A 22197-nucleotide genomic window follows, 5' to 3' on the forward strand; every position below is an offset into this window, starting at 1 on the left:
ATGGATGGACCTAGAAAATATTATGCTAAGTGAAATAAGTCAGACCGAGAAAGACATATACCACTCATATGTGGAATCTTAAAAATAAAATGAATAAACAAACAAAAAGCAGAATCAGACTTATAAATACAGAGAACAAACTGTTGGTTATCAGAGGGGAAGGGGGGTGGAAAAATGGGCAAAATGGTTGAAGGCTTCCAGTTATGGAATGAATATGTCACAGAAATAAAAGGTACAGCATAGGGAATATAGTCAATGATATTAGCTTGTATGGTGACAGATGGGAGCTGTGCTCCTGTTAAGTGTAACATAATGTATAAACCTGTGGAATCACTATGCTGTACACCTGAGACTAAGGTAACATTTTTGTGGCAACTATACTCAAAAAATAATAAAATAATAAAATAAAATAAAATAAAATAAAATAAAATACCATGAGGAGTTCTAGCCCAGAAAAACCTGGCTATGAATCCTGATCCTGCCACTTACTAACCATGAAAGCTTGAGCAAGTTATTTAACCTCTACATCTGTTTCTTTATCTTCAAAATGAGAATAATAATAGTAGCCATCTTATAAATATTTTGTGAAGATTAAATGTTACACAAAACATGTAGCAAAGTGCTAGCATATTAATTTGTTTCTATAATGTCTAGTTATTGTTTTCCTATAATGCCTAGCTGCACTTAAACCACATGTGGGCTTGGTTCTTAAAAATAAGCTACCAAAAAAAAAAAAAATCAGCTACCAATTCTGAGGGCTAGAATAAAATTAGAGAATGAAAGATTGAACCGACCCTTTCTCTTCTTGGATGACAAGTCCTTTGTAAGGTACATAAACCACATACTGCCAACCATCTGATAGTTCAGCTTTCAAATGACAGTTCTCCTCTGAAGCTATCCTAGCCAAAAGACAGAAGTATACTATTCATTAAATCTTTGTGTCTGAATTAAAAAAAAAAAAAAACATGTAAGTTGCTATTATCATGAATAATAAGTGACTTAGCCAGAGGCTTAATACTACATAGAATTTGGAACCTCACATGGATGTGCATTCACATTTATGTAGCCATTAGAGAAATATAACATCAAATCAAAGCTAGGTTTAAAAAAGCATTATATTGCAGAATGACACAACTTTTTTATTCCATAATATGTTGTGCCATGTGTCATTTAATGTCACTATAATCTTTAAAGCACTTTGCACTCTTACATGAGTTAACATCCAGGCATTCACTTTCTAATTTTATGAGAAATTCACTGAATCCATATGCCACAGCTCTGCTTACTAAATGAATTAATGATCAGGGTCATAGATCAATACAGCAAATTAAAGAGAGTTTTATATAGAGAGTATGTGAGCTCCCAGTAGGCCACATAGACAGTGAATACATTGACTTTCGTCAACAAAATAGAAAGGCGATAGTAAAAATATGGCAAGCTTTTAACTAAGAGTGACAGTATAATTTATATTAGATATACAACAGTAGAAAAAGCTCAGGAAATCTGGATCTGAAACCTAAATCAATTTTGTTTCATGGTATCACACCATGAAATTATTCTCTTGGTATCACAGAGATTCAGAAGGACAAGAGGAAGTATATTTGATTCTTGAAAAAATGACAGATATGCTTAAGCTATGGTATGATTGGTATGTAGTTTATTAAATATACCATGGTATAGAAGAAGGAGCATGGACTAGGACCAGTTCTGGTGGTCCCTTGAAGTGGGCAATCACTAGTGCACTTCAGGCCTAAATTTTTTATTTGTTCAATGAGGGGGGTTGGACAGTATAATCTTTCATACCCACTTCAGCTTTGAAATTCTTTTGCTAAGGTTTATCTCTCATAGCTCACATTCTCCAACAAAACTTTCTATTCCAGGAGTAGTTAATGTTTTCCTCACACACTCTTATGAAAGGGTTTACAATTTAACCACAAAACTGCACTATGACCTAAGCCTGACTACAAATTCCACATATCTGTATATGGGGATGAGGATATTATAGTAGGATTAACTTCTCAAAATAAAAAACTAACCAAGAACAATTATGATAATACCTTGCACTATTTACTAATATAACAAACAGAAGTGACTATGTTGTACGGTCACAAATCATTCACTCAGTAATATAACTCAATAACACAAACACTTCTGCTGAAAATATTGATATTTATTTTGAATCACTGTAGTAACAAAAGACTGGGAAGCATCTAAATATATACACACAAAAAAGGGTCATACACATTGTGATACATCCAGAAAGTAAAACCATTAGAAACAATGACTAAATAGAGGTGGTCCCATATGACTCATACAGAACAATTTCTAAGAATTCTCAGCTCAGGACAATGGGTACAGTGTTCTACCATTTGCAAAAAAAAAAAAAAAAAAAAAAGTGAAATATGATATGTGCGTAGATTACCTCTGGATTTTACAGAAGGAAATGGTTAACAACCATTTGGGGTAAAATAAAAAAATAAAAAAATAAAAAATAAAAATAATAAAAAAATAAAAAAATAAAAAAATAAAAAAATAAAAAAAAATAAAATAAATAAAAAAAATAAAATAAAAATAAAATAAAATAAATAAAAAATAAAAAATAAAAAAAATAAATAAATAAAAAAATAAAAAATAAAAATAAAAAAAAACAACCATTTGGGGAAGGGAATTGGGGTCAGAGAAAACATACTTTAAAAATTCTTTTAGCACACCTTGAAATTTTTGTTGACAAGCATGTCCTACTTACTTATATTTAAAAAGCTAAATTTTCTGAAGACCAAATGAACAGTGAACAAAACATTCAGTTGTATATATGTACAGATACACAAACATGCATAGAAAAAAGACTAGAAGGAAATTTGTCAAGATATTAACAGTTGTTATTTTTAGATGGGATAGAAGTGATTTATTTTCCTTCTTTTATATTTCTCTGTACTTTCCAAATTCTTTCAATGAACACAGGTTAGCTCTGTAAGTATAAGGCATACATATTTTTTAAAATGCACAGTTCTATCATTTTTTTCAGACATTAAATGAAGTACATGCTGTAAGAATATGTATATTCTTATCAAAGTTCTGAAACTGTTTCACGCTGGAATTCCAAACATTTGCTCCAGACTCACCCTTAAGTTACATGAAGGATCCTTAAGACTCAAATTTGGGAATGATGCCTGGAGTGCATTTGTATAATTTGTTCCAGCTCCTTGAGCTGTAAACAGAAGAGAGGTATTGACAAGATTTACAAGCTTTTGTCAAGTGAATATTCAACAGTGGCTCAGTTCAGAGTCAATCATTCTGGGATGGAGCCCTACTTCAGGCTCCTGCTCGGCATGGAGCCTGCTTCTTCCTGTCCCTCCCCCTCTTCCTCTCCCCCCCACCTCTTCTCCCCTTCCCTCTCCCCCTGTTCATGCTCTTCCCCCAGGTGCCCATGCATGTTCTTTCTCTGTCTCTCTCTCCCAAATAAAATCTTTAAAACAAAACAAAAATATCAGATCGGATGACTTTCCCACTGTCATCAAGAAAGGACGAAAAATGCTACATGGACCCTTGGTCTTTTATTGGTCATTGGGGCGTGGGAGGTTATCTGTAGGTCACTGAGTCTCAGCTATGCCCTTTAGGCTGTGACTCTTTGGTGGCAATGGATTGCTAACAGAGCCCATGCTGAGACTGAGTCTAAAAGACAATGGGGGAGGGGTGGCATGAGAAAGAAGGCCAATGTGAGTCTAGCCTTCTTTATGAAGGGAGTCAAGTACCCTTTTCCATGAGGAGGTTTTATGAAACTCAGGACACATGCAGGGCAGTTATGACAGGATGTCATTCAGAATTGGATAGTTGTCAGGCCCAACACTGGAGCAAGACAGAAGGGCTTGGCATATACCCAAAAGCCCTGAGTGTCCACAATGCTGCCAGCCTGTGCAGAAAATGGAGATATAGACTATTTCTTGAAGGTCCAAATGTTAAGAAGTTCTTGGCAGGGCTTTGCAGAGGGCTTAGACTCTGTGATCATGGGTGTGGGTAATGAAGTCAGTAGATCTGGGATGTGAAAGATAGAAAGGGATATGATCTCTAGCCATAGGCTAGTGGGGGCTGATGACACTCGGGTTCTGTTCCCTCCACTTATCCAACAAATTTTTACCAACCAAACCCAGTATGCACAGGGTACTTTCCTTAGGCCACAGAGAGGCCAAAATTCTACTTACCAGACTGCTTGTATTTCTGGATTTTTGTCTTCAAGTCTATTCTGTGGATGTTCTTCAGGCATTTTTCTAGTAAATCCAATTGATCTGGAGCAATCAGATTTAGTTTTTCTAATTCGATCACAAGATCTAGGAAACTCTGAAAGAGCCACCAACAAGACACAAATGTCAGTAAGGTTGACTATTAAGCCCCAAATGCAAACCTCAAGCTGTATGATTTGTGACAGCAAGAAAATGTAGTAAGAAGAGCCCCTTCCATGATCTTCAGTGATCCTACACCAGACCTCTCTGCTTTATAGTCCCTCGAAGGCCAGGGGCAAATTACACTCCTGGATTTTACTGAGAAAGAGGTGGTAAGTCTTTTGGTGGACAACTGTACTTAGGTTGGGGATAGACACAAGGGCCATTTTATGTTATCAAGAAGTACCAAGAGAGCAGGCCTAAAAATAAAAACCTCCTGAGGTCATTCTGCTCCAAAAGGCCAGGCTTTCCTAAAAGGGGAAGAGAGAAGATAGCTGGGGGAAAGTTCTTATTAGAAAAATTCCAGTGGGGATCCCTGGGTGGCTCAGCGGTTTTAACGCCTGCCTTAGGCCCAGGGCATGATCCTGGAGGTCCAGGGTGTGATCCTGGAGGCCCAGGATCGAGTCCCAGAATTGAGTCCCACATTGGGCTCCCTGCATGGAGCCTGCTTCTCCCTCTGCCTGTATCTCTGCCTCTCTCTCTCTGTCTCTCATGAATAAATAAATTAAAATCTTAAAAAAAAAAATTCCAGTAATGTGATTTTGAAGTTCCTAAAATATTTTAATCAATTCTGGACATTCCAACTCATTCTGACTCAAGAGTTACGAGGAAGCAAAATTAAAAAGTGATATTACTACTCACTTGCCCTGGACCAAAGAGACTATTAAAGAACTATATTTCAGAAATACTCATTGCTTTGGCCTTTTATTTCCCTTCTGTTTAACATTTGATTACTGAGGCTCTATATTTACTTTTTAAAATAATCATCAACATGAAAGTGATATAAGTGATTGGCAGATAAACTGATTTAGGGACACCAAAAAGAAGTCCTATTTTTTCATTTTCCTTCCCATCAGATGCATTTGATGGTGGGGGCATCCAGTCGTCCTATATGCCTAGATTTCAGAAACAAACCTACAATTATTAAGGAACATAAGGAAATTCTCAGGTAACAACTTACCAAAGGACCATCCTCAGAGGCAGATCCTTTAAAAATATATTGTGGAATATTCTAGAATATTCACCCCATCTCCACATGGAGCCTAATGACTTCACACTGACCTCAGCTAGCTGAGGGGGGAAATAGATGGCTGTGGGAGGGCAAGACAGGAGTGGACTCGCACTTCCCACGTGTCTGCACTCGGCATGAGCAGATGGGACTTCCTAAACTTCCCAGATGGTCTATCAAATGAGAGAGAGAAACTAATGCAGAAACCCCTCTGGCTTTTATAGAAATAAGATAAATACAAGGATGAAGAAAACACCCAGGGCCACTCTACTTCCTCTCAACTGAGAAACCAATGCTCTTCCCATCAATGTTATTAAGAAAAAACGTTACTCTTCTCACTTCTTACTTTTACCCCCAGCTTGGGCCTCTCCCCACTCTTCACACCTTAGAGACCACAGCCGGCCTTCTGATAGGCTCTTGGGAACATCAACCAAGAAAGAGAAAACTCACCTTATCCTTGGCTACTTTGTTTCGACCCATATGATCCCTCATGAGGAATATTAATGAGGACACATCAGATTTGTCTAAATCATCACCAATCTCTGTCATCAGCACCCTGGAAACCAGACAAGTTTTTAAAGTAAATTCAGATACCATTCCCAGTGAAAACACCAAGAGCCTATGCCTCTGCTATGCCAATAATTAGTTAAAAGACTATTCAGGCCCCCATCTGATACATACCCCCATCAAACAGAAAGCCTAGGCTATCCCAGTAAGATATCTCAAGGGAACTCAAAAAGGAAGTTCATCCTTTCCCCTACTTTCAATAGGAAATAGTACCTCTCTTTCCAACTAACTGCTCTAAAAACAACCCAGAGAATAAAAACTTCCCTAAGGAATCCCCTAGCTCCCCCAGATGTTACAATGAAATAAGTAAAAAACATATATGACTAAGATGGAAGACATAAATAGATTTCGAAGTGATCTTGTCTTCTCTGTTTGACAAGTTCTCAGGTGATGCTGATGCTATATAGACCCAGGCATCATACTTTGAGTCACAAGCTTTTACAGCAAAGTTATACCTGGGGTATCCAACTCAAAGCGTAAAAAGCATGGAGAGCCTGGAGATTGTGACCATCAATGTCTTTGTCTAGAAAGTCCTTCCTGATTCAGTCACCTCTACTCCAGGGGGAGCCACCCTCACACTTTATCTGGGCTCCCAGGACATGCTGTGGTTGGCTTTATTGCCTTGACATTGTCATCACTGCTTAGAAAGCTGTCTTCCCAATTAGGCTCTCAAGTTCTTGAGGACAGCTCCCTTCATTTTGCTCTACCGCTGACCAAACACCTGGCATATGTTGATCCAAAAGAAAGGCCACTAAAGAAATGAGTCAATGAATCTAGCATCCCCTCCCACTGCCCAGACTCTCTGCCCAGAGGCTCTGAGGAACTGTCTACACTCACCATAGCAAGGAGACAGGAAATGGAGAGTGCCCTAACTTATTCACTGAAACCCAGTGCCTCTGAAAAAGTTTTAAGAACGTGACAGACATTATATGGTAGTTGAAGAGGTAGAAGATGATCAAGAATAACAACAATAATAACGAACTCTTGCACTTATAGAGGGCTTCACAGTTTTAAAAGTACTTCACCTGCTAAATTATCATAATTGATCTTCACCAACATGCTTATAAAATCAGGTTTCATTGTTTTTAGCTTTACAAGTAAGAAAATGAAGGCCCAACCAATGTTAGTGGTTGGCTCAGCCTGTGTGGCCTGTAGCTAATAGTTCTAGGACTTGAAATAGGCCTCTAGACCTCAAATCTCAGACCCTCTCCAAGGTCTATGCTACTTTCAACTCTCTTTAATATAGTTTTTGATAATACACATCTTCTCCAAAAGTGCATCATTGATATAATTAAAGGTTAGTGGTCTGGGGAAAAAGGAACCATTAATTTAAGGTTACAAAGTATCTTCCTATCTCCAGGAATGCAGCCTTTCTTGTTGCTTCTGTGCTCCTCTGAACCTCCAAGAGAGTAGTCTCTGAACATGAGGAAGGAAAAACTCAAAGATGGTCTGAACTAAAGGGGACTCCAGTGACCATTCCTCTCTGAACTGAAGGGGCCCTACAGCTGGTTAATGGATGGGATGTTCATTCTGCATCCCTGCCCCACTGAGCCTCTGGGGGCAAGGACGTTACAGAAATTCAAAGAAAGGGAGTTCACCTCACTAACCTCCTCAGGAGGGGAAAGGCCAAAGGGGACTTGGGAGGGATCACAGAGCTTTGCGAAGGTCAGGAAGATCATTGTCAGACTTGTTATTTCCTTTCTCAGTCTCAGAATTTGCCAGTCTGACATCATAGAAAATAAGCTAGGAAAGACCACTGCAGATCTCACGGCCAGAGGATGGCAAGAATTACGAGCTCTTAGTCATCTCTCTCATTCTGTTCATCAGGCAAATACATAATACCCAGACCTTCTACTTTCTTTATGGTCTTCTACCCAATTACTTTAAGCAAACAGGTTCTAAGAATTCAAAGACTTCAAAGGACTGAAGTAACAGCATAAGGCAGTTGAATCTGTGGGTAAAGAAAGCAACGTGGCTGCTTTTCTTATTTCCTTCATTTCTATTGTTCATAAGCCTACATCACCTCACTCCCTCCCACCAGGTCCAGCCTTGAGAAGAGCTGATGAATTAATTACCTATAGTCTGAAATGAGGCGAGGGTGCCTGAGCAGGTGGGCCTCTACTGCCCTTCTGTCCATCTTGAAAATCCGCTTGAGCAAGTCAAACCGCCTCACTCTGTAGAGCAGCTCAGCCAAGCCCATGGCAGACAGCTCTCCTCTCTCACTTAAAATATCCAGAAGGTCCCTGACAGTAAGTGGAGCAACATCTGCAGCAACGTCCCGGCACAAAAAAAGAAGCATTTCCTTCTCGTCTTCATCAAGTGCCTCTTCGACCTGATGGATGACCTCAGCAGACATTCTGTACAGTGTCATTCCAAAAAACTGCAGTAATAAAACTCCACTCCAGTCAATAAAAGGCCATGAAGCTTCTGTCTTCATTTCTGATGGTTTTCTTCATTTCTTTCAAATTGCTTTCCAAAGGAGTTCTATGGTTAAAAGGGAATTTTTTTAATCCTCTTATCAAAGTAACCAATTGCTAAAATTCAAGGTATAGGCTCTTCCTTTCTTGCTGGTCTCTCTAACCTAGCAGAATAAATTTATATTGTTACGTCTTTAGAGAGTAGGCAAAGCAACTGATCAAAAAACCAAGGCAGGCAAAGAAGATAAACTACATTTTAAAGGAAATGAAACCAGAAACAAATTATCTCCCAAAAATCCCACAGACTTTATCAGAATTTATGAGAATGTCAAAGACGGTAAGAGGAAAGTTACAATGACAGAGTTAATAACTAAATGACATACTAATAACTTTGGTGGAAGGAAGAAGAAAAAGCCCAATGACTAAGCTGCTAACTGGACTAGAAAAACTGGTATCACAGAGTTAAATACCACTTTCGGTGATACCAATAAGGTACATCTGAACAAATACAGGTCTTTTTTTTTTTTTAAGATTTTTTTTTTAAGATTTTATTTATTTATTTATTTATGAGAGACACAGAGAGAGAGGCAGAGATACAGGCAGAGGGAGTAACAGGCTCCATGCAGGGAGCCCCATGTAGGACTCAGTCCCAAATTCCAGGATCAGGCCCTGGGCCAAAGGCAGGCATTATACCACTGAGCCACCCAGGGATCCCCACAAATACAAGTCTTGACAAGAAACCTTCTCCAGGGTATCAGATCTACTCTACCCTTTTTCTTCCAGTTGTCTCCTGCCCTAAAACCCCTCAGAAGCAGAAATCTCTGCTGCTATCCTCTCAAAGTCCCGGGTCCTTTTTACAACTTCATCATGAATGCTCACAGTACATGCCACCTTAGCTGAACAAAGTTCTGATCACTGCTTCAGACCCTGAGCCCACAGAAGTGCCAGAGGCCCCTTACTCTCAATACACTGCTTTAGGTCAGCAATTATCACAAGTTTTTGATGATATGAGTGGAAGGAAGGAAGTAGAACAGAAAATCTGGGGAAAGTTCTTGATCCAGGGCTGGACTTGGGTGGGAGCAATGGGAGGTAATGCCAAGGACATATTCTTAATTGCTTCCATTGAAACTCAACCTATTCTTTCTCAAAATTTAAGTTACAAATGGTAGTCATTATCTACTCCATAGTTTCATAGCTGTATTTTTAAAGATTTTGTCTATTTGAGAGAGAAAGAGAGATAGCAAAAGAGAGCATGAGCAAGGAGGTGAAGGAGAAGCAGGCCCACCCATTACCCTCGTGGAGCAGGGAGCCTGCTACAGGGCTCAGATCCCAGGACCCCGGGATCATGACCTCACCTAAAGGCAGATGCTTAACCAACTAAGCCACCCAGGTGCCCTTATAGCTATATTTTATGTTAAGTAAACTCTTGTGTTCTGAGAGAGTATCTTGTCTATTTCTGTTAGACAACATTTTAAGATTAAAGTACATCGTAGCAGAAAAAAAAATGGAAACACAACCCCATTAAGAGCTGCTGTTACTATGTATTTGTGTACAAGTGTATTGCTATATTTATCTAACTATGTTTAATGAAAGGAACACTGAAGCTATTTTATTTATGTACAATTCCAGTCCACAATAGATTTGAGGCATCTTATAATAGCAACAATAAGTACAAGAAAAATTTTATATGAGACAAGGGGGAAAATTAGGTTAAGAAACTATTAAGTTAGAATGTCAAAATGGGGTGGAAGGATAGAGAAGACAAAGCAAATATACAGGCCAGAATGGCCTAAACAGATTTTAGCAGACTGTAAATTTGTCCCTGAGTTTCCTGGCAGTCAAAGTGAAAAGAGGTATAAGGGACATTAAATAGTTCTTGCTGTCGAAGACAAAAAGACAAAATAGATTCTTAGAGTAAACACAATTTATAGAGATCCAGAGTTCCCCATCAATTAAAATAATAAGCATTTTCAGTGTCTAAAAGTAACAAAATCAAATTTATTTTAACTTTTATTTCAAAAATTTTAAATGCCTTATTTTAAAGTAGACCATTCATTTATATCTTCCACATTGGCTAAATGGGTGAGGTTTTTTTTTTTTTTAAGATTTTATTTATTTATATTCATGAGAGACACACAGAGAGAGACAGAGACACAGGTATAGGGAGAAGCAGTTTCCCTGTGGGGAGCCTGATAAGGGACTCAATCTCATGACCCCAGGATCATGACCTGAGCTGAAGGCAGATGTTCAACTACTGAGCCACCCACGTGCTCCTAAGTGGGTGAATTCTTAATAAAAATAGACATTTTACCTAATGGATAGTTGTTAATAAGTATTAGTGTGTCTATGCCAATCCCCTGCCCATTCATCCAAACTTCACTTAAATATGGCCATTATGAATAACTGGAGAAATGGAATTTACTAAATGACTGCTCAATGAAAGTAGAAAAACTGGCACTCAGACTACTTTATTTTTTTTAATCTGAAAGCTTAATAACAATTTTATGCATCCCAGAGATCCTACATTTATACTTTCTTTATTCCCAGGCTAACAATCCTTTAGCCTAACCACTAGTTTCTGTGGAAGGAAGGTGAGTATTTTTTTCTATTGACTAAAAATCACAATTTTGCTAGTAGTTGTTATAAATCAACCTATAAAATATTCATACACACCAGAAGGTATAAAATAAGTCAGAAGTCATTAAACACAAGAGGAATAAATGAGATGCTATCCAAATTCACATGACTTAAATGTTTCCTATTTTTAAAAACAGTAGCCAACTTTTGTAATTCATAGTCATCAATGATATAACAATGCCGTCAAGAGTTAACCAGAATTAGATAATCATTTTTTTAAATGTTATCTGCTAAAAAAAAAAAAAAAAAATCTGTTCAGTTCATTCCCTCCAACCATTATGCTAGGACTGCTTTCTGCCAGTCACGCACACCCAGCAAGAGAACTGGCATGCTGTCTTCCCTCTGTACTAATGGAGGTATAGTTTGGCAGCAAAATCCAAATTACTCAGTGGTAGCATCTGGCATATTCAGAAAAAAATATCAAAAGGAAAACTACAGATCCTGTACTGAGTCAGACCAACCTGCAGCAAAATTCCAGTGTCTATATGTTAGGGTGGTGTTGAGACAGTTAATTGTAGCTAAAGATGACAGGCACTTGAGAAAGAAGAACATGAAAGGGAGAAGTAGAGTTAGGGTCCAAGTAATCACTACTTTGTTGGGGTTTCTTTTCATCCCAAACCAAGAAATAAAAATCACTCTCAAACTAGGAAAGCCTCTAAGATCCTCAGAAGCAAGCTCAAAACCACCCCACAAGGCACAACCCAAGATATATAAGACATCCATTCTGCTGGAGGCAAGTTCATGCTTAAAAACTGTCATGCACAAAATAAAAATCACCATGGTGGTAGACAACACAAATAAAATTCACATCTGAAGAATCTAAATCTGAAAGAATTTAAATAAATATGAAAACTTTCAAGAAAAATAAGGAAAATTTTCAATACAAGAGGCTTAATCAATAGTTCTCAATCAGTGGCAGTTTTGCCCCTCAGGGGACATTTGAAAACGTCTTGAGACATTTTTGGTCCTCTGGCCAGGGATGCTGCTAAACATCCCTTGATGTACATTCCCCACAATAAAGAATTATCCAATTGCAAACACCAATAGTGCCAAGATTGAGAAACCCTGCACTAGATAATATGAAAAAACTGGCTAACATAAACAATCAAATGAATTTATAAATTTAATATAAGTACAATCAAAAAAATTTTTAAAAATTGCCGCAGACTGTGGCAAGCTGATTTTAAATCTATGTGAAGGAGAAGGTCCAAGAATAACCAATACAAGTTTTAAGAACAACCAGTTGGAAGAAGTTACCTTACCAGGTATCAAGGTTTTATACAAATGTAATATGGCATGGGGATATAAAATAAAGCAACCAATACAGAAGTGAGAACCCAGAAATCAACCCACACACAGATGACTAAAGTGGTCCTACCAATCAATAGAGAAAGGAAATTAATGTCCAAAAATGGGATGGGACAACTGGTTATCCGATGCATATGGGGTGGGGGGAATTGGGATCCTTTTCTTACATCATTTATAAGCCAATTCTACTTGTACCTATAGCACCCTGAAAGATCTTGTCTCAGCCAGGGCAGTGGGGAATCAGGAGGCTTTCCCTGGGAGTGCTGGACTCACCTGTATGGAAGTGACCCAGAGTTCAGAAAGCAGCCAACCATCCCATCTGCTTCCAACACCTCCAAAGCTGCTGCCCAAATCCCTATCTCACCACCATCATGCTTGCCAACAGAGAAACTAAGAAAAGCAGCCAGCTATTGGCTTCTACCTCACTTCTGTTTACACATCTTACCTGAATGTGCCTAGTTGGCTAGTTCACATCCTAGTTGTAGAAGAGTCTAGGAAATGCAGTCTGTAACTTTCCATCCTCTAGATAGAGATGAGAATGAGCACCAGCTGACCTTAGCCACACAGAAGGAAAATCTATGAGGACATTTATACCTTCTTTGTGGTTAAAGCCTGTGCAAGAACCCCAGTGTCTGACTCATAGTAGGCATTCAATATTTGTTGAATGAATCAATGAATAAATGGAGTTTCACAAATTCCTTCCAGGTAAAGACCTCATTCACTCCTTTTCTCCTCAGACTAGACCTAGAGCACATGTGAACTCTCTCTCTGAGCAGCACCTTCAATTATCTTGCCTTTTGCCTCCTGACCACCAGCTCTGCAACACCTTCGACATATGACTGGTCCTGGCTTGCCAGGACTTTCCAGTTCTAGCACTTAAAGTCCTATCTGTGTCCTCAGGACACTCCGAACTCCCAGGAGTCTCAGGATGGTTGGCCACCCCAGTATCCCATCTTCTGTCGGTGAGCCTCCTCCACTCATACATTTTAAGTAGCAAGTCATGCTGAAGAAAGGGGGAAAGATCACACCAAACCCTGGTGGCTTACAGCCAGAGCTGGCCCCTTATTGCTGCTCAGCAATTGCTTTTACAGAACCTTGGTCAGCTCCTTTCCCACCTCTGCCTGACAGCTCCAACCTTCTCAGCTTTCTTGTACCTAAACACCACCCACTGGTGCCATTTCTTATCAGTTGACCTTGCCACTTATCAGGACCAAGTTCCCACAATCTTCCACTTTCCCACTATGGGGCCAGCACCTTCTGTCCCTCACCTTGCCAGGGCCATCCACTCCCTGTGTGCCCTCCTGTCTCCATGAGCCCCTACAACCACTCTTTCATCAACCTCTGTCTGCCTCCAGCTTGTAACATGTTCAAGTCTTTCTCATCTTAAAAAAAAAGAAATAAACTGAAAAAAAAAAAAAAAAAAACCTTACACCTGGGATCCTGAGGCCAACCACCCTTTCACTTTATTTCCCTTCATGTAAAGCTAGAACCTCATGAAGAAAGAGTCTGCACTCAGAGCTTCAATTCCTACAACTTCAAATCACTCCTCAATATGCCCCTACCTGCATCCTCCCTCTTGCTGTACCTTTTACATAAGGACACTCAGTAACAAGCCATACTGAAACAAGACAAGAAAAATCAGTAAACTAACACTGTGTCTATTTTAAATTCTGATATTTTGTTCATTGTGAATTTTTTGCACGAGTGTCAATTTCTTTCAAAACATTGCACTAAACTTTATCTTGATTATTAAGTTTTTGAGCACCCTCTTAAAGGTTGTGCCTGAGGCGAGTGCCTCACTCTGCTTACCCTAGTGTCCCAGTCCTGACAGTGGCTCTTGTAGGGGACTTGGTGACCTCCTAGTGGCCACATTCCAGGGTCACCTGACAGTTCTCTTTTACCTGGGTATTTTATCCCATCTGATACTGCTGATTAATCCCTACTGGAAACTCTTCTCCTTTGGCTTACCTCACACCACTATATTCTACACAGTCCCTCCCTAACCTTCTCTGAGTCCTCAGCACCCTCCGTCTGCACCTGTTACTTAAATGAGGATAAATATCCTCATTTAAGGAAAAAATATACATTAAAACATAAACATCCTCATTTAAGGAACACCTATCTCTCACCCAGATTTTTCCCTGGCCTTTCTGTTTTCCTTGTCTATGGTCTCAACCCCTCCAAATCAATCTCCTATCAGAATGAACTTTCTGAAGTTCACACTCGAACTAAGTCATTTTCCTAATTTAAATCTTCCAGTGATTCCTCATCTCCCATTGCAGGTTCCAATTTTCTTTGCATTCAAGGCCCTTTGTGGTCCAGCAACTGCCCCATCTCTCATTAATACACACTTGGCACATTTGGCTTCCACCTAACCCCAACACAGAGCTCTTTCCCATGCCTCTATGCCTTTGCTTGGAATACCTTCTTCCACTTCCTGTCTAGCAAAAACACTTCTCAGGTCTCATGCTGTATAAAACTTTCCTGGGAAGAACCCACACGGACTTGGCCAATAACTTTTTTGTATCATCACAGTGCTATGGACATACCTCCCTAGTACCCAGCATTGACCCCAAGAGGTGACAGTAAAATGTGGTTAACTTAAGTCAGGCTTCTCAATCTTTCTCACAGAATGTCAACTTTGCCTCCAAAGTGTCTGGTATCCAAAGTACATGACATTCTCTGTAATCAGTAACACGGCCACCAGCATGACTGGTTCCCATCATACCTTAACTTATCCAAAGACATACTGAATATTCCATTCTTTGTACTGCTTCTCTACCTGAAGCAAAGCCATGGCATGGCAATGAAAACAAGCATGGCCATAGTATGAATGTAAATGTAATTTCCCAGCAACACCATAAAACTGGGTAGTGATGGAGAATAGCCAGCCTCGCCAGCTGCAGAAACTAGCATGTAAACAAGGAACTGTCAGGTGTCTGAAAATACCCACTGAAACATGAACATAAAGTCCCTAAAAGAGTCACCCAAAAGACTCTGAAAGGATCAAGAAGGGGTTACATGATCCTGGGCAAAAAGAATGTGGCTATCTCATGTAGTTCTGTGATGTCATTTCAAACCAGAACCCACCTTCCTTCTCTGTGTACAGAATCTGTGGAGGTGGGCTGTGTGTGTAACAATTCAAGCAGCTAATACAATGAACCCATCTTTCTTCTTCCATTTGAGACATTTTAAACCTAAGATAGTGCATGAAATGCCATTTTGCATAACACCCCCACACACAGAGAGATATTTAAAATGAGGTTTATAAATAATAGATCATCATGTGGTTCCTGATTTCTGAAATGTTGCAGATACATACTCAAACATAGTCTAGATGACCATGTAGGCTGAGCTCAAGGCTAAGCCATGAACACTTTCCAATTTGAGATGTTACTGACCATTATTATGCGTCAGTAGCTAAAAATATACATTAAAACATTATTTAGCTTCACAAGTCATCATTTCACTTACAGCAAATTGCCCACAAACAACAGATAATCTCAACTATAAAATGACATAAAATTAGAAGATACTTTTATAAAGTTCTTTGATGAGGCTCAGTCCCATGACTCTCAGGGAAGCTCCCACAAATGCCAACATAACATGACCTCCAATCACCTCCCTGGTCTGTAACATTTGCACAGAAGTTGTAGAAAATGAGAGGATGAAAGAACCACAGAAAAAGAAAGGATCTAGATGGAGAGTATGAAACATCCATTTGGCAACAAAAACATACCCAGAATCACCAGGCGCAATAAAAGTAAATCCATTTAATGCAATGGTCCACTCCATCTTTCTTTTTAAAGACTTTTTTTTTTTATTTGAGAGAGAGAGAAGGAGAATGCACGAGCTAGGGGAGAGGTAGTGAGAGAGGAAGAAGTAGACTCCCACTGAGCAGGGAACCCAACGTGGGACTCAATCCCAGGACTTGGGATCATGACCTGAGCCAAAGGCAGACACTTAACCGACTAAGGCACCCAGGTACGCCATGGCCCATTCCATCTTAACCAAAGTTAAACTTCCATGAGGGCAAAGTTCTCCAACGTAGCCCAAGTACCTAAGAGTAGCTCCCCAAGAATACCTAAGAGTTCTGCCCAACTTGTAATTTAACTCATGACAAATAAATATCTCAGTGTTCTCTGGACAGAGCTTTTCTGTCCCAACCTTTTTGTTTAAGTATTTTCCTCCATTTGGAAAGCCCCTTTCCTCCTCCCAGTCTCCACCTATTGGAATTCTATCCCATCTTTCAAGGCTTCTCTTCCATAAGCTTACCTTGATCCCTAAGTCAGGTCATTTCCCACTGCTCTGTAGCACTGTTTTTACTCTCTTCCAATATTTATCTTATTCTAGTTGGGTATCTATCATATGTGGTAAAGTCCTTGAGGATAGGTAGGTCCTCCTTCATGTTCATTAGGCTGTGGTGCATCTGGCCAGGCCTGTCAAGCTCACCCCCCCAAGAACAGACTGGTCATGATTACACAGCTCCAGCAAGCCCGCACATGTGTGATGCCTACTCATCCTTTCGTAACCTACAATGAAGCAAGACAGAGCTGGTGTTGCTGTAGATATCATGCTTGGAACCTGGCTGTTAGATCCAGGAAACAGCTTGTGAAAGGAAGCTTTGTAAATATAGGAACAACAATGCAATTGTTTCAGAATGGCTTACAGTGTGACTGCAAGATCCTGGTGAGCCGCCATGCAGGGCATCCTACATGCTGGCAGGACCTCATCTTGAACAGGCCAAATCCAGTGTCTCTAGCCAGACTCACCGGACAGCCCCTGGCCTTTTAACAAAAGGTATATCTCCTGTTCCTTTAGTTAAAATTCTGTCCTTTGCACTTATCACAATTACTAAAACTACAAGATTTATGTTCAGGATTTTCATTTTTGCCAAACCTCTGGGCCAGTCCTCTGTGTGTGGTATAAATCTCCTATGATGGCCTCAAAAGTGCCTAAATTTAAAGAATTTTTTCCTCAATAGGACATCACCAAAATTACTAATACCTTGTATGAGATGGTATAAGACACAACTAATTGTCCATGAGCTATCACTTTTTCACTCATGTTATTGAGAAACAGCCATAGGACAGTGTGAAGCATTTACTACATTCATCAATTTACTCTGAGGCTTCAATTTCCTCAAAACAACAACAGGCAAAGCTGAGTTTGAGCAAGATTCCAAATTTCAATGCTTCAGCAAAGCCTGAGTTCAGAGATCAGATCTTAGTCCCAAGTACTGCAAAGGAGGGCTGTGACCTAGCCTCAGTTCTTTGTAGGTATCTGAACCATTTAGTGTCATCTTTATCACCATGCAATCACAATCAGGAAAATATACAATCCTTCTCTAAGTTTTTATCAAAGGAATCTAAGGCTCAAGAAACAACCCTCTGTGGGGTGCCTGGGTGGCTCAGCGGTTGGTATCTGCCTTTCGCTCGGGGCTTGATCTCGGGGTGCTGGGATCAAGTCTTGCATGGAGTCCCGCATCAGGTTCCCTGCTCAGTGGGAAGCCTGCTTCTCTCTCTGCCTGTGTCTCTGCCTGAATCTCTGTGTCTCTCATGAATAAATAAATAAAAATCTTAAAAAAAAAGAAACAATCCTCTATGTCCAAGGTATCAATTATGCCCCACTAAAATAAAATATTTAGCAGACATTTCTCTGCCCTGAAGCCCATTTATACAAGACTAGCTTGAATTAAAAATTCAACCAAGCAGGTATATTTGCTCAGTTTATATAATGGATTCTCCAAGGTTGGCCCATCAGGAGATAGTCCTGTTCAAAATCATAAGTCACCTATAATACCAGAGATATACAGATCTTGCAATTCTTTTTACACAGCATTCTTTTTTCTAATTATAAAAAGTACTACTTGTGTGCTACAAGAAAACCTGGAAAATGGAGAAAAGTACAGAAGAAAATAAAAATTCCCCATTTGCTCCAGCCCCATCACTATCTCTGGTATCTATTAAATGGTACCCAGCTTCTGATCTCCTGTCTGCTCCCACTTTCTAGGTTCCTTGACATTCCAGTTGACAACCCACCTAAAAGATAGACTAAGTAAATGTAGGTGCTCAGTAAATGCTGAATGAAGGAATTCACTTATTATTGATTTATATTATTCAACTTTGTTTTTTTTAATAAATTTTTATTTATTTATGATAGAAAGAGAGAGAGAAAAAGAGGCAGAGGGAGAAGCAGGCTCCATGCACCGGGAGCCTGACGTGGGACTCGATCCCGGGTCTCCAGGATCGCACCCTGGGCCAAAGGCAGGCGCCAAACCGCTGCGCCACCCAGGGATCCCTATTTTATTCAACTTTGAATCAAGCTTTGGTCATCCTTGCAAGGAATTTGGTTTATTCATCAGTTAGTATCCAAACAAGATTTGTCATGTCCCTACTCTTTAGAACAAAATTAATGATTATTAAAACTATACTTTCTGGAAGCTTCAAGTAAAATCCAAAACCAAAACCAAACAAAAAAGATATAGTAAGCTAAATGGAAGATCCAAAAGAAGTTTAAAAAAAAAAAAAGAAAAAGCTCAAGAATTTGACAGCTAGATAAGGAAGCTTGGGTTCCCACCTATAAAATCAAATAATAGAAGGAAGCCATTAGTCTGAAGAACATTTTAAACCTTGGAGTAAGTAGCTATGAGGATTTTTTTAAATTACATTGAAAAATTTCAGTATAGGGATCCCTGGGTGGCACAGCAGTTTGGCGCCTGCCTTTGGCCCAGGGCGTGATCCTGGAGACCCGGGATTGAATCCCACGTCGGGCTCCCGGTGCATGGAGCCTGCTTCTCCCTCTGCCTATGTCTCTGCCTCTCTCTCTCTCTCTCTGTGACTATCATAAATAATAAATAAAAATTAAAAAAAATTTTCAGTATATAGATATTAATGTAAATAAAGTGGGTTAATTTCTCCAATTGAAGAGTTCACTGCAGAAGACACAAACCATCTTGAATATATAGATGAATGTGGTATCACATGGGTGAAGGTTAGTTCTTCTAAGTACTAAATTACCAAAGATTATAACCCCAATAGGAGGAAAACAACAAAGAAGCTGTTTGCCTGTTTTGCACAAAAATTTAAATAAAGACAAAGTGGCTAAAAGCAGAGATCATCAGAGAAAGAAGCAGTTTCATCTGCAAAGAATATATATACACACATATATATACATACACACACATAGACATATATATTCATTCATTTGTACGTACTTGGAGTCAAAGAAGAAATTACTTCTCTGAACCCAGAATTGAGGGAGAAAAAACTTTGGGGCCATATGAACAAGCAGATGAATTAAATGGAAATTATGGATACATATGTTCTCAAAAACAAGGAAAGTGGTCATTAGGAAAAAAATCTTTCATTAGAAACACTGATGCTAGAGGCGAATGAAATTCCATCTGAGAAAAGCATAGATGTTAATAGAAAAAAATAAACACCAGTTCTGATATGCAATTGAAGACACAGCATCATACAAAATAAGAAAAAAAATATTTTAAAACACTTAGAAGTCTGTATGTAAGTGCATTAAATGTCTGAAAAAGACATTAAACACTGCAACCTTCTCTTATCTTAGGGAATGGGCTCCTGAGGGCTTTCTCTATTCACTTTGCAGGTACTTAAACACAGATAATCACAACACAACTTCACTGAAAAGTTTCTGAAGAAAAGTATTTACAATACAGAGTGTTAAGTGCTATCATATGGTAAGCGTAAAGACAGCCACCGTGTGTATGAAAGTATAGAGAAAGGGGACACGTGGTGGTGGGTTATGAAAGCTTCTGAGAGGAGGTGACAGGAGCTGAACATAAAGGAGAAATAGGGCATTGCAAGAACGATAATGTTTGTTATCTCACTGATATATAGTAAGGAAAGCAAGAATGAGTGTAATTACGTAGGCGTTGCCCTCTGTTATCTGTCATTATTTCTCCAACGTGGCCCAACAGTCTTCCCCCCATTCGTGGCTGTCAGCGGCCCCTGGGACGGCTACCTACCTGTGTAGGTAACTGCTCGGTCTCCCCTAACCGCTCTGTGAGCTCCTGGGGGGTAAGGAACCAAGTTCAGATCCATCTCTAGGTCCCCAGCGCCCAGAACTCGGCCTGGCCCATAGGAGCTCAATAATGTTGGTAGGATTACATCAAATCAAAGGAGAGGAGGCAGTTCAGTCCATAAACACGAGTTTAATTAGCCTTTGGGGCCCAAAAGAAAGAAAGAACCAAACGGAATCCATTCCTGAGATTTTAAAAAAGTGACATGCCTGGTGATCTGACTGCCGCAGGTGAGTCCCCAGAAGGCTCCAGAACAGGCCAGAAGGGCTAAAAAAGCTGTTCAATCCTTTTCCGGGGGGTGGGGGGTGGGGGTGGGGGTCGGGGGTCGGGGACAGTGTCCTTCCACCCCCGGAGCCCAGGCGACTCCAGCACGACGCGCAGGTCGAGAGAGGAGGGGCGGACGGGATTCTTAGTCTACTCACGCCCGGGCAGCCCGGCTCCCGCCCGACCTCGGGCGGGGGTGAGACCCGCCGCTGACCGACTCGCAGCTCCGGGAAGCAGGCCTTGCGGGTATTCCAGAGACTGGGCGTCCGCGTCGCCCCGCTCGGCAGGTGCACCCTCCAGCGGGCTCCCGACGGCCGCATCCAGCTAAGTCTCTGCGCGCCTCTTCCAGGCAGCCCACAGGAGACACGGTTCGAGAACTCTCCGCCCCCGCACCTAAAAAACACTCCGCAAGCGTACGTGGGGCAGTCCCGAAACTCTTCTTTGTCTAAGCAAAGCGCCACGTGGAACTCGGGGGAAATTACATGCTGTTGGCGGAGAATGAGTGGGTGCTGCGGCTGTGCCCCCATGTCCTGGCAGGGAGCGGGGCTGTGTGACTCAAGTGCCCCAGGACCAAAGCTATTTTGGTTTCGAGCTTCCACTAAGCCCCTGCTACTGCCGGAAAAAAAAAAAAAAAAAAAAAAAAAAAAAAAAACCAAAAAAAAAAAAACCACACAAAAACCCTGCCCGAGACTATACTCCCACCCACTCCCCCAATCGCGGGGTGCAAGGTGCACCCCACTCCTGCAGACCTGCAGGCGGCTTCACCGTCGAAAATAGGTGCAAGCTAGTAAGGAATATAGTGTTAAAGCGAAGTGCAAATGTCAGTTACAAACAGAAATAGAAAACGTGAAGTCGGAAGAAAAAGCCATTTTAATCAGGATACGCATCTCAAAAGCTGAAAGCAAAACAAACGTTAACATGAAAAGTGAGGGCAGCCTGGTTTAGCGCCGCCTTCGGCCCAGGGCCTGATCCTGGAGACCCGGATCATGGCCCACGACAGGCTCCCTGCTTGGAGCCTGCTTCTCCCTCTGCCTGTGTCTCTGCCTCTCTCTCTCTCTCTCTCTCTCTCTCTCTCTCTCTGTGTGTGTGTGTGTGTGTGTGTGTGTATTCTAACGAATAAATAAAGAAAACCTTTAAAAAAAATACGTGAAAAGTAAAAATTTCCGTGTGACATTCAAGATCCCCTTCCAAACCCGAGTCTTTTCTTTTGCCTTCTTTGTAGTTTTGGAGTTCAGCCAAATTTTCTCCCAATGAAACTTTTTTTTTTTTTTTTTTGTAAGATTACTTAGGGGGAACCATGGAGGGAAAAATACCAAAAATTCTGTTCCACTTCTCTGAAATATCTTACCTAAACTAGGCCAAGCCCACCAGAGCCCAGTCTTAGTTTTAGATTATCCGCGTTTGTCGGTGACATATTCCATCTCTTTGTTGTCATTACCGTCTCATCGTGTAAGTAAATTTCAAATGTCAACAACAAATGAAAATAATTCGGGGTTTTAGGGCCTT

General features: G+C 40.3%; 1 protein-coding gene across 15 annotated transcripts in view; it reads right to left on the reverse strand.

Annotated features, from left to right (window-relative positions):
- The window catches only part of CFLAR (CASP8 and FADD like apoptosis regulator), a 39581-nt gene that overhangs the window by 15962 nt on the left and 1422 nt on the right, over window positions 1-22197 (reverse strand). For 3 of the 15 annotated variants that reach the window (XM_077885268.1, XM_077885254.1, XM_077885255.1), the window contains exons 2-5: window positions 8088-8496; window positions 5896-6001; window positions 4200-4335; window positions 3123-3208 (exon numbers count right to left, since the gene is read on the reverse strand). In XM_077885268.1, the coding sequence (XP_077741394.1) occupies window positions 3123-3208; window positions 4200-4335; window positions 5896-6001; window positions 8088-8449 (690 nt within the window). In that variant the 5' untranslated portion in view covers window positions 8450-8496. The other 12 variants (XM_077885259.1, XM_077885260.1, XM_077885257.1 and 9 more) reach the window with 10 other exon arrangements.

Source organism: Canis aureus, chromosome 36, assembly GCF_053574225.1.
Source record: "Canis aureus isolate CA01 chromosome 36, VMU_Caureus_v.1.0, whole genome shotgun sequence".
NCBI classification, from domain to species: Eukaryota; Metazoa; Chordata; class Mammalia; order Carnivora; family Canidae; genus Canis; species Canis aureus.